This window comes from Myxocyprinus asiaticus, chromosome 20 (genome assembly GCF_019703515.2).
Source record: "Myxocyprinus asiaticus isolate MX2 ecotype Aquarium Trade chromosome 20, UBuf_Myxa_2, whole genome shotgun sequence".
Classification (NCBI taxonomy): domain Eukaryota; kingdom Metazoa; phylum Chordata; class Actinopteri; order Cypriniformes; family Catostomidae; genus Myxocyprinus; species Myxocyprinus asiaticus.
The window spans coordinates 5,846,952-5,864,303 of record NC_059363.1 but is presented as its reverse complement, the minus strand read 5'-3'; the positions used below and the strand labels follow the sequence as shown (position 1 = coordinate 5,864,303).

At 36.2% G+C, this 17,352-nt stretch overlaps 1 protein-coding gene across 1 annotated transcript in view; it reads left to right on the top strand.

Annotated features, from left to right (window-relative positions):
* LOC127410852 (mirror-image polydactyly gene 1 protein homolog) overlaps window positions 1–17,352 on the top strand; it is a 116,471-nt gene that overhangs the window by 43,584 nt on the left and 55,535 nt on the right. Inside the window, exons 6-10 of the mRNA XM_051646062.1 lie at window positions 260–392; window positions 2,820–2,925; window positions 5,242–5,371; window positions 10,773–10,806; window positions 13,556–13,726. Coding sequence (XP_051502022.1) covers window positions 260–392; window positions 2,820–2,925; window positions 5,242–5,371; window positions 10,773–10,806; window positions 13,556–13,726 — 574 coding nt within the window. The remainder of the gene's footprint in view (window positions 1–259; window positions 393–2,819; window positions 2,926–5,241; window positions 5,372–10,772; window positions 10,807–13,555; window positions 13,727–17,352) is intronic.

Here is a 17,352-nt window from a genome sequence, read left to right as displayed (position 1 = left end):
TGAATCGAATTCCTGGCTACAAGAGGGAAGTAATTTACCGTGCAATACAGTGCAGTAATACTTTAATATTACCTTAAAGGTCAACTGTAATGTTTCACTAATATTTCAAAGTAAATAAGTCACAGTAATATTCTTGAAAGTGGGAGACCGCATCCCTTGCGTATTTGATAATTGCATGGCAGGATGTGATTCATTTTTTGTTGCCCATTTGGGAGTCTAATATACAAGCATTTCTAATGAACATATGTCTTTTCTAAAGGCATGCTCACGAGGACCAAGGAAATTCCAAAGTTATCAATGAGTCCAAAAAGCAAATCCCAGTTCTGGACAAAGAGAAGAACATCGCATTCCTCTTAAAGGAGCTGGATTCCCTTAGAGCCCTATATAAGAAGGTAAATTCACATGTTAAGAAGTTCACAAAGTCAGTCACCCTTTGACTAATTTAACTTCTGGTGGTTAAATGTGATTTGGAAACTGGTGCTGTCCTTCTGAAATTCAGGGCATTAAATCTGTCCATTTTTAAATATATTTTCAATGCGCTAAAAGTTTCCATATACAGTATTTCATTGTTGATTCATTGCAGTAATTGTAATTAGATTGCAACATGTTTAAAGTTGCAACAGCCAACTCCATTAGTGCTGTGTAGACTCCATTAGTGCTTTTGACTATTGACATTAAGTCTGGTCCACATTGCAGCTTATTCTGGTAATATTGTAGGTGTAATATTGTATAGGCTATAGCTACACAGATAAGGTTAAAAGAGAAAATCACAGATAAAATTATGCTACCATGTATTATCTTTACGTCTTGTGGCTATATGTTTGAAAAAGTGTGTTAAATTCTCTTTATGGTTAAATTATGCTATTTATTAGTATCTTAGCATACCTTCACCCATCTGGAGAAGCTCCGTTTAGGGGCCCTAGAAAGGGGAGGCCCTCTGAAACGACTTGAATTGATGTCTTAGGTTTGCAAGTAGCTGTGACTCCTCACAGAGGGCCAGGAACATGTCCCAAGAATGTGTTTTTGCTGGCAGCGATCTGAGAGAGCCTTTTGAGGACTCTAGCCCAGTCTCATCATGTTTTCAAAGTCCAAGAGGACAAAAACAAACCGGGATGAAAATATTTAAAACAGGAGGTTAAATCTATCATTGAGATGCTTGTAAAGTAAAATTGTCTAAACTAGATTTATAGCCTTAACCTAGCAGTTCCTCTTTTTCTTTTTCTTTTTTCTTTTTTAATTAGAGGTCCAAAAATATGTGATGAGAGAGAGCGATGATACAAATATGAAAGTTTGACTTACTTATAAAGAAATAATGTATTGGTCACCCAATATGGATTTTTCTAAGTACCGATATCTAGAGAGCAGGGCATCCGATAGCTGAGATAATGCAGATATAGTGGAGAGTTTAAATGGAATTTTAACTTCTGGAACCCAAACTCTTAGGCCGGCATGATTATTGGCCAAAATGGCCAAATTTCAGCAGATTAATTGGCCTTGCCAATATATCGGTCTATCACGGTACACATTGCAATTGGTATTGCTCAATCTTTGAACAAACCTGTAATTATACACCTTTTTTGTCCATTTGTTCTATGAACATGAATGATACCTCACTGATACCTTTTTTTAAAGAGAGGTGTGTTTTACAAACACGAAAGTTTGACCTGACTCCGTAGTTATAAAGCAGTGGCCTACCAAGATGAGTTTTTCGAAGGCTGATATTGATATGTAAAAAGCAGGACGACCAATAGCGGAAATAATACAGATATATATAGTACAATTTATTGATAGAAAATGAGGCATACACAAAATGCTGAATCTAATACAGCAATTTGAGACATGCACCAATAGTGGGTGAATCCCACTAAGAAGCCATAATGAAATTAAATTAAAATTAAACAAACAATTGTGTGAATCTCACAAACAAATGCCAGTGATGTTATTTTGATGACAATTAAGTACTTGTATTACAGAAATGAAAATTAATTATATTTTATTTTTTGCATTACGGTATTGTCAGTATTGTGAAAATAAGGTCGCAATGCAAAAAAAATATTAATGGTCCTAAAAAAAAAGTTTCATTTTCTTCAGGCAAAAAGAAAATTATGGGGTGAAAATGACCTTAATATTTATTTTGGTGTTTTGCAAGTATTTTTCTACGGTGGCCAAGGGGTGCACAACAAATCAAAATTAGCAAAGAAAAAAAACTTTGAAAACACAACGGAAATAAACCACAGCACAAAATAAACTAAATTAAGCCACAACACAACAAGATTTTTTTAACACTGCATTTTATTGTTGTGGTTTAATGTTGTTAATGTGGTTTTGTGTTTCGTTGTGGCTTTTCTGTTATGTTGTGGCTTAATTTCGTTGAGCTGTGGTTTTATTTCTGTTTTGTTGACTTTTCTGTTGTGTTTTGGCTTAATTTTGTTATGCTGTGGTTTATTTCCATTGTGTTTTCAGCTTTTATTTGCTTTGCTAATTTTGTTGAGTTGTGCACCACTGGGTCACCGTATCTTTCAAAATATTTGCTCAAAATAATAATAAATTCTCAAATAAAATAGAAAATTCTATACAAAAGCCACATTTATCAATTGATAGTTGTCATTCAATTTTGGAACTGACATGAGGGGACTAAAACTTCTGTTTATTGGCCAGGTGTGCATGGTTATTGGCCATTGTTGAAAATCTCAAAATAGCCACATTTAAGCAGATTAATATCTATCGTGGTCTATAAAATGTGTCTTGTTGTCAAAATAATTGATTTTTATTGGACTTACAGTTGTTTTGGTTTTATGTATGTCTTTGTGTGTCTGTAGCTCCAGGATAAGTTGGCACTGAAGGAGAAAGAGGTGGAAACCAAACTACTAGACAGTCAGCTACAGGAGGCTGAGCTAGAGGCACGAGCCAGTGAGAGAGCTGCAGGTAGGGTGGGGGGGGGGTGTATCGTGAAATGGCTGGAGAGAATAGAGACAGATAAACAGACAAAGAGTAAGAAACTTGTATGTAGATGTAGAAATGGAGACAGATAAGAGGGAAATTGGGGGAAGGGGAGAGATAGAGTGAAGAAACAACAGAAAAGGAGGTCACAAACAGTTTGACTTATCTAATACTGCTGTATTTACCTTTTAGCTTTCAGGCCATCAAAGCTTTTCGTGAAATGCCTATCATTGCATGCACTACCAGTCAAAAGTTTAGACACACCTACTCATTAAAAAACTTTCCATATTTTAGAATAATAGTGAAGTCAACAAAACTATGACATTTTAAATTATAAATAAAAATATTCAACAATCAAATCTATCTTTAAAGTATCAAACTTCACTGACTGACTGGTCAAACTCTTCTATTTAATAAATAAATAAATAAATGGATATGTACTATGTATAAATCTATGTTTACTGTATGTAGGAACAATTTATATTTGTCTACAAAACTCATTTCAAGCATTTAAGCATGAGCCTTTAGATCAAAATGGTTTTAAGCTCTTGAGAACATAGATTCAGCCAAATCTTTTACACATCTGACCTTTGAACATTGTTGAAAGATAAACACTTTTAATTAATTAGTTTGTACATGTCAGAGAACCTGAGAAAAGCACTCTTTCTCTTTTGTAAATAAAAACCTGTATGTTTAACACAAACCAGCCACATCAGGAGTAATCATTCCACTTTGTAACAGATTATTTTGTCAATGGAATTTACACACGCCTCACCTTTGCTGAACAAATATGTAAATGTAGCCAATATTCACTTTTTGTTTCATCTTAACTAGTGAAAACTCGCTATCTCTCACTTTGTTAATTAAACGAAAATATGTGGCATGTGACAGATATGCAATACAGTCAGGCAGCCAATGGCTCGTTTAATAATACGATGATCATGCATGTATTTGCATGGTTCGGGGTGGCGATGTTTAATCAGCAAATTCCCACTAAAACACAATATTGATTTGCTTTGTGAACTTTGTAATGGCTTAGTGTGGAAATGACTGTTTATCGTGAAGCCATTGGAACTTGAGGAAAAAGAATTGATGCGGGTGATGGATAACAGTGGCGCTTTTGGTGGGATTAGAGACGAAGCCAAGGACAGTTCTGTGATCCCAAAATCTTTTGGATTATACCAACTGCCTTATTGTGTGGTGGTTTTGCGTCTGGTGCAGGGTGGGTCAGGCTTTTGCTGGGTGAACGTGAATTAATATAAACTTATCAAGGCATGTTAAAGTAAACCTTAATAAGGTAATAAGGTATTATTTTCAGTAATCTGCTAATTTGCCCATTTATTCATGAATTCATTCGTTTGTTTGATTGTTCATTTGGTTTTCTTTGTTTATTTGTTTTTCATTCATTCATTCATTCATTTGGTTTTCTTTTTTGTGTATATTTATGTATATTGTTCATATGTTTCATTCATTTATTTTTTTTGTTTGTATATTTGTTTCATTCATTAGTTTTTCTTTTGATTTGTATATTTATTTGTATGTTTCACTAGTTTTTCTTTTGTATATTTGTTATTCTTTTTTGTTTGCATGTATGTTTGTTTGTTTCATGCATTAGTTTTCTTTGTATATTTGTTTGTTTTTCTTCTTTTGTTTGTATTTTTGATCATTTGTTTCATTCAGTAATTCGTTTGTCTTTTGTTAATTCATTTGTTTGTTTTTCTTTTGTTTTTACATTTATTCATTCATTTATTCATTTGGTCTTTGTTCATTCATTCATTTGTATTTTGTTTGTATATTTGTTCATTTCATACATTCAGTTCACTTTGTCTCCAATATTGCTTCTGGAATTCATCTGTCAGCATGCCCACAGAACTTTTGAGAACTGCAGGTCAAACACGGTCATGTTTGTGCTTCTATATGAGGATATTTTTCTGATGGTTTCTGACATCCACAACCTGGCATAATTGCTCACTGTTCCTTTACAATGTTGATAAACCAGAGTGTTTCCATGCTGAAATTTCATAAATAAAATGTCCTCACAGTCTCCAAGTGCCTGGGACTGTGACTTCAGGGTGTTGCTGCTGTTTTTATTGCTCTGGGCGCTCACACTCACACACCTCCATATGGGAAATGGTCTTCTCAAAATAAGGCTCACTTAGAGTTATTAATACTTATGCCATAGTGTTTCAACTGCAATAACCTCTTTCCCGAGGAGCTTAGCCTTGTTATTGTGCAGCTGGAGCTCTGGAGTACTAGAATAATAACTCTCTCTCTCTCTCTCTCTCTCTCTCTGTCTCTCAGCGTTAGTGGAGGAGATCTATAAGGCTCAGAGGGACAGAGACCAGGCTGTGATGGCCAGACTGCGTTTGGCGAACGAGGAGAGGGATGAAGCTTTACTTCGAGCCAAGAAGCTTCAGGAAGCAACACTGGAGTATGTGCTGCTCAAACCCTCTTCCAAACCCTCGGTTCAGCATGTCCAAAAACACAATATTCTGCTGCCTAATTTTTGCACTCTCAAAATGGAAATTGATAATCTTGATTTATTAGCCAACTAGGGCTAGGTGATATATCAGACATTACAATTTATTCACAATAATTTAGCTGGCAATATAAAATGAAGCAGCATCTTGAATATTGTGATGATTTTAATGGGCCTTTTATGTGGCCATTAAGTTTCCAAAAGAATGTGTCGTTAGATTAGATTTTGCAATTCTTTTTTGTCTTGCTACTCTGGGAGTGTTAAAACATTTTATCTTAAAACTCTGTTGCAAAAACATCATTAGAGTTGGTGAGTTTGATTCTTTTCTGAGAATCAGTTGTGAATCACTGGCTCTTTCAATGAATCAATTTAAAACTCTGATTCAGTGATTTGTTTGCAGCTTCACAGAGTGGAAATCCAAACACGTCACTGCATCTAAGGCCATGCCCACACTAATACATTTTTGTTTGAAAACACATTGATTTTGCTCATTTAACAGCTCTCATCCACACTGCAATGCCGTTTTCCTCCATTGAAAACGTACCGTTTTAAAAATGCTCTCCATTACCACACTAAAAAAAAAATGTAAAAAAAAAAAGGATTTTTGCTGCATGTTCAGTTTACTTAATTAAAATATATTTAAGCAGCACACTTCTAGAGCATTTGATCACAACTTGATTATATTGTGTTCTATCCATTTAATGTGTAAAGTTGAAGTTAACTTAATCCAGTTGAGTTGGGACTACATGAATACGTTTTGTGGTGTTAATGTAGCATTGATGAAACTGGCAGGGGATTTCTTTTCTCAACATGCTTTGCATGGGACTTGATAGGGAGAATAAGTGTTAAAATTAAGTGTTATTTTATGCATTTTTGAGCAAGATTTGTTAATGTATAATGTTCTGTTGTATTGGTATTTAAAAAGAGTCTGTTATGCTGGAGTTTTGGGGGTTAACAATGTGGTGAAGAATGGCACTTGTTCTTAGGTTGAGGATGGACTTTTACTTTAAAGTGATACATGATTTGATTGCTGATTAGCTCTATAAACTCTTGCAATTAAATAAACAGTGCAACAGTTTCACTGTCCTTACACTTGCTCACCTGGCATATACTAATGATTACTAAATTAAACTGGACCAATATATAAACATTTATATTAAAGTAAATTAGTAAATTGAGTTGACAAACCTAATGAAATTGAGTTAAAACAACTATAGTACATTGATTTGACCTAATCCAACAAAATTATGTTGGCTCAATGAAACTGACTAAACCTGAATGAAACATTAAATTGTTTGTAAAAACTTTCTCAAATTCAATTAAGTAAGGGTAATGATTTTTTTAGTGTACTTTGGAAAGAGATGACGTTAGGAAACTAATAATTAAACTAATAACTAATAATTAGGGCGTTGCCTAAAAAAGTTAGACAAAGTGCATAAAGTGGAACTGAACGCAGTTGTCTCAATGCATGTTTTTTAAAAGTTAACGTTCTTTTTAACCTGACATGGCATCCAAAAAATGCGGCACTCCAGCACAAGAAGCTGAAAAAAGTAAGATGCAAAACAACAGTCAAAGACATCAGTCTAGCGAATGTTTACATAGAAATACAATGGAAAAACAGTGCAGACCAGCAAGTATTGACGCTGAATACCACCCCTGGAGTCGCGATTTCGAATCCTGGGTGTGCAAAGTGACTCCAGCCAGGTCTCCTAAGCAACCAAATTGGCCCGGTTGCTAGGGAGGGTAGAGTCACATGGGGTAACCTCCTCATGGCCGCGATTAGTGATTCTCGTTCTCAAAGTGGCGCGTGGTAAGTTGTGCATGGATCGCGGAGAGTAGTATGAGCTTCTACATGCTGTGAGTCTCCGCGGTGTCATGCACAACGAACCACGTGATAAGATGCGTGGATTCACTGTCTCCGAAGCAGAGGCAACTGAGACTTGTCCTAAGCCACCCAGATTGAGGTGAGTAACTGCGACACCACGAGGACCTACTAAGAAATGGGAATTGGGCATTCCAAATTGGGAGAAAAGGGGATAATAAAATAAAAACCTTACTTTGCTTGAACTGCCCCTTAGGCTACATTTTATGATTCTGAGTGTTTTACAGTACAAACATCCTAGAAGTGCTAAATGGGAAGCCTCAGGTTTTATTTTCATTTTATAGTCAAAGCGCCTTTAAAGTTCCTCAGCCTTTTTTAAGGCTTTGGATTTAAGGGTTTGAGAACCACAAGAGGCATGTAGTAATGGGAATCTGCTTTGTTCTTGCTGCTAGAGGACAAGCTGAATGAATAGACAAGGGTTTGAGAGGAAATCCAATATCGACTGGCTTGGAAATATATCAGAGGGGTGTGACATTTCTTAAGAGTCCCTTCACTCTAGTACTGGGTTCTCAGTCAAAAGTTTCACTGTATAGGAAATCAATTCTGTGCTTTAGACCTGCGGGTATTTACCGTTTACCGCCCTGCCTGCTGGGTTCTAATTAATATGATCTCCCTTGAATGTTTAACTTGCTGATGATGCAGGTGTTAGTGGCAGTAGGTTCTGTTGTTTGGTGATGGGACTTGCTGAACGTTAATTGCCCTGTGTCTTCCAGGGGATGGGAGGATGTTTATCCTTATTTATATGTCCTTATCCATATTTTACAGCGGTTGTAATGACCGTTTTTTAAATATGTCTTTGTAGACGTCAGCATTTGGGGCATTCCTTTTATGCAGTACCTTTTTTTCTTTCTTTTTTTACCTGGTTGTAAAGTAAGGAATTTGAATAAAGAAATATGTTCTCGTCAAGCTCCTAAACATTATTAATTATAACTTGACTATTTACACAATTGCAAGTAAATTAATAGAGTGCCTAACAGCATTGAAATAAAGAGCTAAAGTTAGCCACTGCGCAGTGTCAACTTGAAACTCATTTTGATATTTTGCACATGATAGCATGATAGTGATTTATGTAATTTTATCTACTGAATGGAGTGTTTTAGAGTGAAACAAACCAAATAATCCCACAAAACATCATATGATTCATCAAATTCATTGCGATTAATTACTGATATTTATGCTGTTGTTTTCCCACCAAAAATGATTAAATTTGTGGTTGATGTTATTAAATAACTGACTTTTGTTTGTTAAAGGGATATTACAAAAGACAGATGGAAAGTGAAATTAAGGACCATTAAGGAAAACCTTGAAAAATAATAATGTTTGAGATGTTCTAATTTAAGAAAATATATATATATTCAGTATTGTGCAAAAGTTTTAGGCACTTAGTGAGGATGTCTTCAGAAATAATGACATAAATAGTTTTAATTTATCAGTTAATGTGTACTACAAAGTCCAGTAAACCTAAAAAAGCTAAATCAATATTTGGTGTGACCACCTTTGCCTTCAAAACAGCCCCAATTCTCCTAGGTACACCTGGACACAGTTTTTCTTGGTTGTTGGCAGATAGGATGTTCCAAGCTTCTTGGAGAACTTTCCACAGTTCTTCTATCTATTTCGGCTGTCTCAGTTTTTTCTGTCTCTTCATGTAATCTCAGACTGACTCGATGTTGAGATCTGGGCTCTGTGGGGGCCATGACATCTGTTGTGGGACTCTTCTATGCTATTCTATTCTATTTGCAAAAGTAATGTTTGGAAGTCTAAAATTTATATTTCCTATTGACACATTAAAGCTGAAGATATAAATAACCATCTTAAGACAAATGCTTTTGTGAAAAATCTTATGTGCTAAGACTTTTGCAGAGCACTGTGTATATATATATATATATAACCATGAAGACACACTGGGAATATTTCTTAATTAATTGCCAGGGATTCTTGTTAGACATGCAAAAAATGGCAACATTTTTGAAGTGTGTTATTATGATAAATGAAAACTAACCAGAATGATTTCCATATGTAAAAATTCTGAATTTGATATTTTATCCAATAATACTGTATTAGGACATACGTATATTATGGAGACATGAAAATGTACTGCATAACGGAAACGAACCATTTAACAAGCAAGTTCCCAACAACTTATAGGCATGTGTGCAGCTTTTTGGAAATGCTTTCAATTTTATTTACCGATTAATTTACATTAATCTCCATTGCTTTATCTCCTCTTCACAGGTATTCGTCACCTTATGCCCTGTTTAATATTTCAGTCAGTCTCATGATTTATTGATAGTAACTCGAGTCACTTAAATGAACTGCAATTTTTGAGAGGCATGAAATGCATTTTCCAGTTCCCCAATGAGTACGAGATCTCTTCAAAATCTAATTATAAAAATGCGTCCTTCTTGTAGCTGTGTTCCTGGGCCCATTCTGGTCCCTCTCTCAGAAAAATTATAATTGATAGCCAAGTGGAATCCCATTATCTTTGGGGGAATATGGACGCACGTGTTCTAAGCCCTTATTTTTGGAGGTCACTCTTGGGTTCAGTGTGTGAATAAGTATGTACCTTTATAATGGATGGATATCCATGTAATGCCTTTGTAAATGAGTGGAGGGCTTGTTGTTTTTTCGGCCTGGTGGCTGATGGAGGAAAGTTGATTTGTTCTTAAAGGAGAATCACACAGATGGGGGCTTCTAGAGCATGCATGGCAGATTTCTGCTATTTATCTGCTGCCACCTCTTTAGCTGGATAAATTGAGGAATAGATGTATTGATAAAACTATTACGTTGTGTATTTAAAGCATGGAAAATGCTATAGTTTATCTAACCCAGTAAAAGTGTTACAATGCAAATATTCAGTAAAAGTGTTACAATGCAATTATTCAGTAGTGGTCCCAAAGTCTGAAATCACTAGTGAAAATGCTTCTATTTTGCACTTTTCTGATTTAATACAAAATATTTAACTTCAGATTATACTATCAATGTAACAAGTTAAAGTTTACAAGAATTTCTTGGTGTTTAATATGTATTTGGTATCCTTAGTATTGGGTACATTTTTTTATTTATTTATTTATTTTTTTTTTTTTTTTTTTAATATTTTACTGTTATCTTTGCCTCTATAAAGATGCTCATGGCAGGTGTGGCACAAAAGATTCAGCCCTAATCTCTCTCTCCATTTCCCCACACATATGAACAATTGATCCCAATAGTCATATAAAGTAGTAAACATTAATAACTTAACAATTCGCTGTCAGTTCTGAGCAGAACGGGCATTACGATGGAATAACAGCACTTTTAATATCTCAGAGTGTGTCTTCTGCTCATACCAAAACCCACAGAATGCAATTATTGGATTTGGGAAGTGATCTCATTTTGCAGAGTGACAGAAAGGAAACTGAAGGAAGCTCACTACATTTCATTTCTCTTTTTCTCTCTCTTTCTGATTTCTTTCTCTCTCTCCCTGTCTCTCTCCAGGCTGGAGAATATTAAACCTGAAGAAAGTGATGTGGTAAGCCTTCCTCACTGGTGAATTTCATCTCTTGTGTATTGTGTGTACCCTTTTTGTCCGACTGTCTTAAACGAAAGAAAAAAAAAACAGCCATAGGAAACAGGGTTGTGAGAAGTGCTTTAGAATTTTTTCCTGAAAGATTTCTTAATGAGTGGTTCTTGCTTAGGCAAGAATCAAGATTTCTTTTGCTCATACTTAGGATTAGGGTGTTTTCGAACCCCCTAACTTTAAGTATTAAACTCATCCCATACTGTTGATGCGGTGAATATGAATCATACCTCAAATTGTGCAGGTTGTTGAGGTGAGGTCAGCTATTACTTTTCAAAGCAATAAGACTTGCATTTGTTTGTTTGTTTGTTTGTTTGTTTTGCCTGGTGAACAATAAAATGGATAAGAATATCTCAGACTTTCATTGAATGAGGGACTCAAACCATATTTAGGGACCAGGGGACCGGTTTCACCACCCATGCATAAGTTGCAACTTTAGACTAGGTATAGCATAAATAGACTCTAAGTTACAATTTACGCACAAAAAATATTTGAATGTTGCACCATTTAACTTTGGTGAAACGTAACCCAATGTATAAACTACATATTTGCCTCCGACCTGGAGTAACAATTGGAATTAAAAGAAGAACTGATTCAATTACATCAATATGTCAGGTTTTGCATGACAGACTTGAATCCTTAAGACATTTATGATGATGTTGTCATTTACATTCATTTACATTTACAAGAAAGAACATTACTACAGTATGTAAAAAAAACTAAGTTCTTAGTGGCTCCTTGGCACACACTACAAGACTGAAAGTCGGCGTCCTGTGCAGACTTAAAGATTTGCAGTCTCTTATTTTCTCTCATGTTACGCACACTATAGGATTGATTGCGGACTGTGTGTGTCATTTACAAAAACTCCCCAACTGAAGCTTTGACCCAAAATTCATTCTCGCATAAACTCACGCACATAGCGATCTAAACAGTGCAATTTGCTGTATGCGTCGCCTGTCGTTACTGGCATGGCAACACATAAAAAATATAGGATACTATAGTTAAAAAATGTCATTCTTTTTCCTGTCTGTTGTAATAGTATTTATTTATTGCCTCTCTTTAATTTTAGACACAGTTATTATTTATTGCTTATTATTTTGACGTACTTTTTACGGATCGTGTTTCAGTGGAAATGTAATTTATTACCGCCGAAGTTACGTGCGACAAAAAGGTTTAAACATCAACAGTAACAAGATAACACTGAAATTCATGTCTTTTCAACAGTTTTGTTTACAAACTTGAAGGCTGTCTATTTGATCAATAAAGGTAAATGTCATATTATGCATTGCATTATGACTAGGCATTACTTTGCAGAGAGCTTACGACTTACTACAAACTACTCACATTTCGGCTAAAGTCACTTTTTTGCCTAAGCTAATTTGCCTAAATTGTTTGGTAAAATTCTTCTTAAAATCACTTAAAAGGGGTACTTTAAGCTTAAACGCTTAAAAATAAGCTTTACATATATAACAACTACAACAAGTAATCATCTGAAAATATACCCCTGAAACACCTTCTATAAATTTTGCACCTTTTTCATCTCTCACGAGTTTACATCCCTCTTAGTTACAAACTTACTAGATGGTACTAAGCGCTTAGTTTGAACTTTACGTCATAATTAAAGGGATAGTTCACCCAAAAATGAAAATTCTCTCATCATTTACTCACCCTCATGCCATCACCAATGTGTATGACTTTCTTTCTTCTGCAGCACACAAATTACGATTTTTAGAAGAATACCTCAGCTCTGTACAGTAGGTCGATTCACTGCAAGTGAATGGTGATCAAACCTTTGTAGCTCAAAAAATAACTTAAAGGAAACTTAGAAGTAATCCGTAAGACTCCAGTGTTTAAATCCATGTTTTCAGAAGCGATATAATAGGTGTGGGTAACAAACAGATCAATATTTAAGTCCTTTTTTACTGTAAATCTCCACTTTCTCTGTCATCTTGAAAGTGAAAGGTAAAGTGGAGATTTAGGGTAAAAAAAAGGACTTAAATATTGAGCTGTTTGTTGCCCACACCTATTATAATGCTTCTGAAGATATGGATTTAACACTGTTGTTGTATGGATTACTTTTATGTTTTCTTTTTGTGATTTTTGGAGCTACAAAAGTCTGATCACTGAGCTGAGATCATTTCTAAAAATCTTCATTTGTGTTCTGCTGAAGAAAGAAATTCATACACATCTGGGATGGCATGAAGGTGAGTAAATCCATATCATTTTAACTAGGGGTAACTATCCCTTTAAGTGAGACTTCACGCATAGCTGGTGCAACCCTATCCAGAATATCATAGAGACTTGGGGTAGGCTCTTTTGACTTGGGCCTGTAAGTAATCACTTCCTAGAGCAACTATTGCATAGCAACGTGCTAACAACCACTCGGAACACCTTAGCAACCTCATAGCAATGCCATGGCATCCAGAACAGCTTAGCACCGTAGCGGCAAGTTTTGCATGGGCAAGTACCACTTAACTATAAAAATATAGTCATAATTCAGCTGTTAATCACAGACACTAGATTCAAAGGTTGGATGGTTCAAAAATAATTTTAAAGGGTCAAAGACAAAGAGCAATTGGCAGGAGAGAGAACTAGTTACTGAATGTTTCTGTTGGTTGTCAAATGATATTTGGAATGATATTCAACATCCATTTAATGTCCCTATAAACAGTGTTATGTCATTATTTTATGTCCTGCTCAGGACCTGGAGGAGTTGTTGAACAGGGTTAACAGCGCAGACTCTGCCCTCGCCATAGAGCAGAGCGGGGCGGCCATCATTGAACAAATTCAGAGGGCCAGAGAGCGCCGCTCCCAGATCACCTCAGAGGAGATGAAAGCTGTTATAGAGGAGAGAGACACTGCTTTAACCAGAGTAAGACCCTACATTGAAGCTCCTCTCACCCCAATGTGCACACACTCTTCACTTAAGCCAAGCACACATTACAAGACTAAAAATCTGCACACACTTAAAGATTTGCAGTCTCTTGTTTTCTCTCGTTTTGTTGCGCACACTAAAAGACTGATTGCAGACTGGGTGCTGCGTCAATTACAATCACTCCTCAAAAATTCATTCTCATAAACTCACGCACATAGCAACGGGAGAGCTTATTTGTGGTGATATATCAACAAGCAACACGAAGGAATGGCTTGCAACCGTGTTTTATTTTATTTGTATTTTTTGGCTCCTGCTATCCAAAAGAGCGCAACAATTTTTCCATAGGAATTTCATAATTCAACTCTTCATTAAAGAGTTCTGAGTCTTGAACCAAATTAACCAGCTCCGAGGTGGAGCAAAAAAGTATTTGAAAAACAGACAAAAAGACAAAAGTACAAGGCTATGTTCTTAATGTCTTCAATGAAGGGAATAAGCTACAATCCCATCAGGCATTGCGAATGACACAATCAAATTAAAAACACTGGAAAATATAAAGATGTTGATTTAAAGTTGTTGATAAGTATAAGTATATAAATAATATGTTTGAAGTTTATTGCAAAATATTCAGATATGTACAAATAAACAAGTAGATTGAGAGTGTAGGGAGACCAACTTGATTGCATCATTTACAGTGCGGTTGCTGCATAGCTCTTTTGGCGCATATTGTTTGCCGTGATTCTCTGATTGGTGGATCTTTCTCTTCAGGATTCACAGGTAGTGTAGTTCTTCACCACAAAATATGTAGACTGATGGCTTCAGCGGAAGCATATACCATCGATTTACAACCTCGGAGCTCACGGTAGGTCTGTCTTCATAGATTTATAAGTTACTGTTAAAAATCAATTCTCATATGGGGAAAAAAAATGTATTGGATTTTTTACTTCCGTAACCAGACTTTTACACACTTGCTCTTCTTGCACACTCTCACTTTTTTATTGGCTGTTGGTCAGTGTTGCTTTCTCGTCGGGACATAGTCGGAGCATCTGCGATTTGGTCAGAGCATGTCTCAGAACTGCGCACAATTTAAGACCGATGGCAACTGGCACCTGCTGCAACCTAAGGCTTGTAGATGTGGACTAGTTGCTAACTGACAAATTCAAAGGCATCGAGCTTGAGTCATGTAGTGTGTACCTGGCTTTAGGGTCAATCCTAACACATTAGCTCTTAACACTCACAGCAGTTGTGTACCAAGCCAGAAACCTTTACACCATTGAAAAAAAAGTCAAATATGACTCTCTAAATATTGACTATCTCTCTCCTCCTCCTCTGTTTTTACCACCTCTGCAAGATGACTTTGATTATCGGTCTATTAAAGTACATACATCTATGTTTATTCACAGATCCTGCACTGATTTACGAATCAACACACCAGCTACCTAATTCACATGTATGGACAAATATTGCTGCATAATCTCAAATATTTGGTACATCGTTCCTACACACATGAATTCAATCAAATGAAAACAAACAAGCAGGTAGCTAAATATTGACATCTAGATATTCCGTTTCATCATAGAGTTCAAGTGTGGGGCAGTGGATGTATTTGCTTGGATTTCTTTTTGTTGATAAATGCTACCTATGTATATTTCATAATTGGGGTTATATAATGTGGATGTTTGCATTATGTGGCCAGGTGAGTTGGATCTATTGGTAGTTTCCAGTGTTGCTTTTGGGCCAGCGGGTATGTGTTGTAACTGTGATTGAACAGGTCATCAAGGCCTTTCTGCATATTTGATTTTCTAGATCTACAACACTCAGATTTTCGATTGATGATTTGCTGCTTAATCAACTATGCATTATGTGCATAAAATGGGAACAGTCTAATTGTAATATCAGTGGATTCGGTGAGGGTATACAATGATATTTGAATTCACAGTTCACTTTTCAAAAGTGTCCCTGATTTGCCGACCAATTTTGTAACATTTTGTCATGATTTGGTTTACTCTGTAACTGTTTTTCACAAGGAATGTTGTGTCAATATAAAATGAAAACTGACCCTATATTTGATTTTGTTAAAGGAAATTTCCCTGGTTTTATTGTGTACGAATTCATCAGTGCACGTTATTCAAAAAATAAATAAAGTTTTTCATAATCCTTCATCGCAAAGATGAATATCTTTCTCCCCCTATTAAATGACTTCTTTACTTCTGATGTAATCAAGACTGTGTGGGTGGAGTAAAATAATATTAACCAATTGTATCATAGTCTAATGTTTTTCACGTAAAATATGAGTGTAGAAAACAAATGCACCTGACGGAAAAAATGCAGGTACATGGAGGGCTCGCTGCACTGCTGTCGCACCTCTACAGTTCTTTTGTGTGTGTGTGTGTGTGTGTGTGTGTGTGTGTATAAACTCATAAATAAATGACTTCAGAGTTTGTGTCATAAGAAACACAGTTGCTTAGTTCCGTCACATATCCCAGTGCTATAAAACAAATTCTTGGCTGATCCTCAGACTTCAGTGACAGAGTAACCAGACCTCCTATTTGCAGTCTGGGTTCATGATTGTGAGAAGAAATTGGTTACGTCACCTTGGCATTAGGTATTACTAATAATTGTGATGTATAAAACTTTAGATAGGTTGTAGACTTGTACTTATCCTTCCCAAGGGTTTAAATTGAACCTGGCATTAAAAATATTTTACTCACTGAGCACTTTATTAGGGACACTATAATTAAACTGGTCATTTTGTTCTCAAAACAGCCTCTATTCTTTGTGGCATGGATTCCAAAAGATGTTGGAAACATTCCTTTCAGATTCTTGTCCATGCTGACATGATTGCATCACACAGTTTCTGCAGATTTGTCAGCTGCACATTCATGCTGTGAATCACCCATTCTACCACATCCCAAAGGTGTTCTATTGGATTCAGATCCAGTGACCGGGATGGCCACTGAAGAACAGTGAACTCATTATCATGTTCATGAAACCAGTTTGAGATGACTTTTGCTTTGTTACATGGTGCATTATCATGCTGCATGTAGCCATCAGAAGATGAGTAAAATGTAGCATTGAAAGGATGCACATGGTCAGAAACAATACTCAAATAGGCTTTTGCATTCAAGCGCTGATTGATTGTTATTAATGCGCCCAAAGTGTGCCAAGAAAACATTCCCCACACCATTACACCACCGCCACCAGCATGGACTGTTGACACAAGGCAGGTTGGGTCCATGGATTCATGCTGTTGGTGCCAAATTCTGACCCTACCATCTGTGTACCTCAGCAGAAATCGAAATTCATCAGACCAGGCTACGTTTTTCTAGTCCTCAACTGTCCAGTTTTGGAGAGTCTGTGCCCACTGCATCCTCAGGTTTCTGTTTTTGGCTGACAGGCATGGTTTTCTGCCTCAAGGTTCGATGTGTTGTGCATTCTGAGATGCTATTCTACTCGCTACAATTGTACAGAGGGGTTATCTGAGGAACCGTAGCCTTTCTGTCAGCTCGAACCAGTCTGGCCACTCTCCATTGACCTCTCTCATCAACAAGGCGTGACCATCCACAGAACTGCCGCACACTGGTTGTTTTTTTTTTGTTTGTTTTTGGCACCATTCTGAGTAAAAT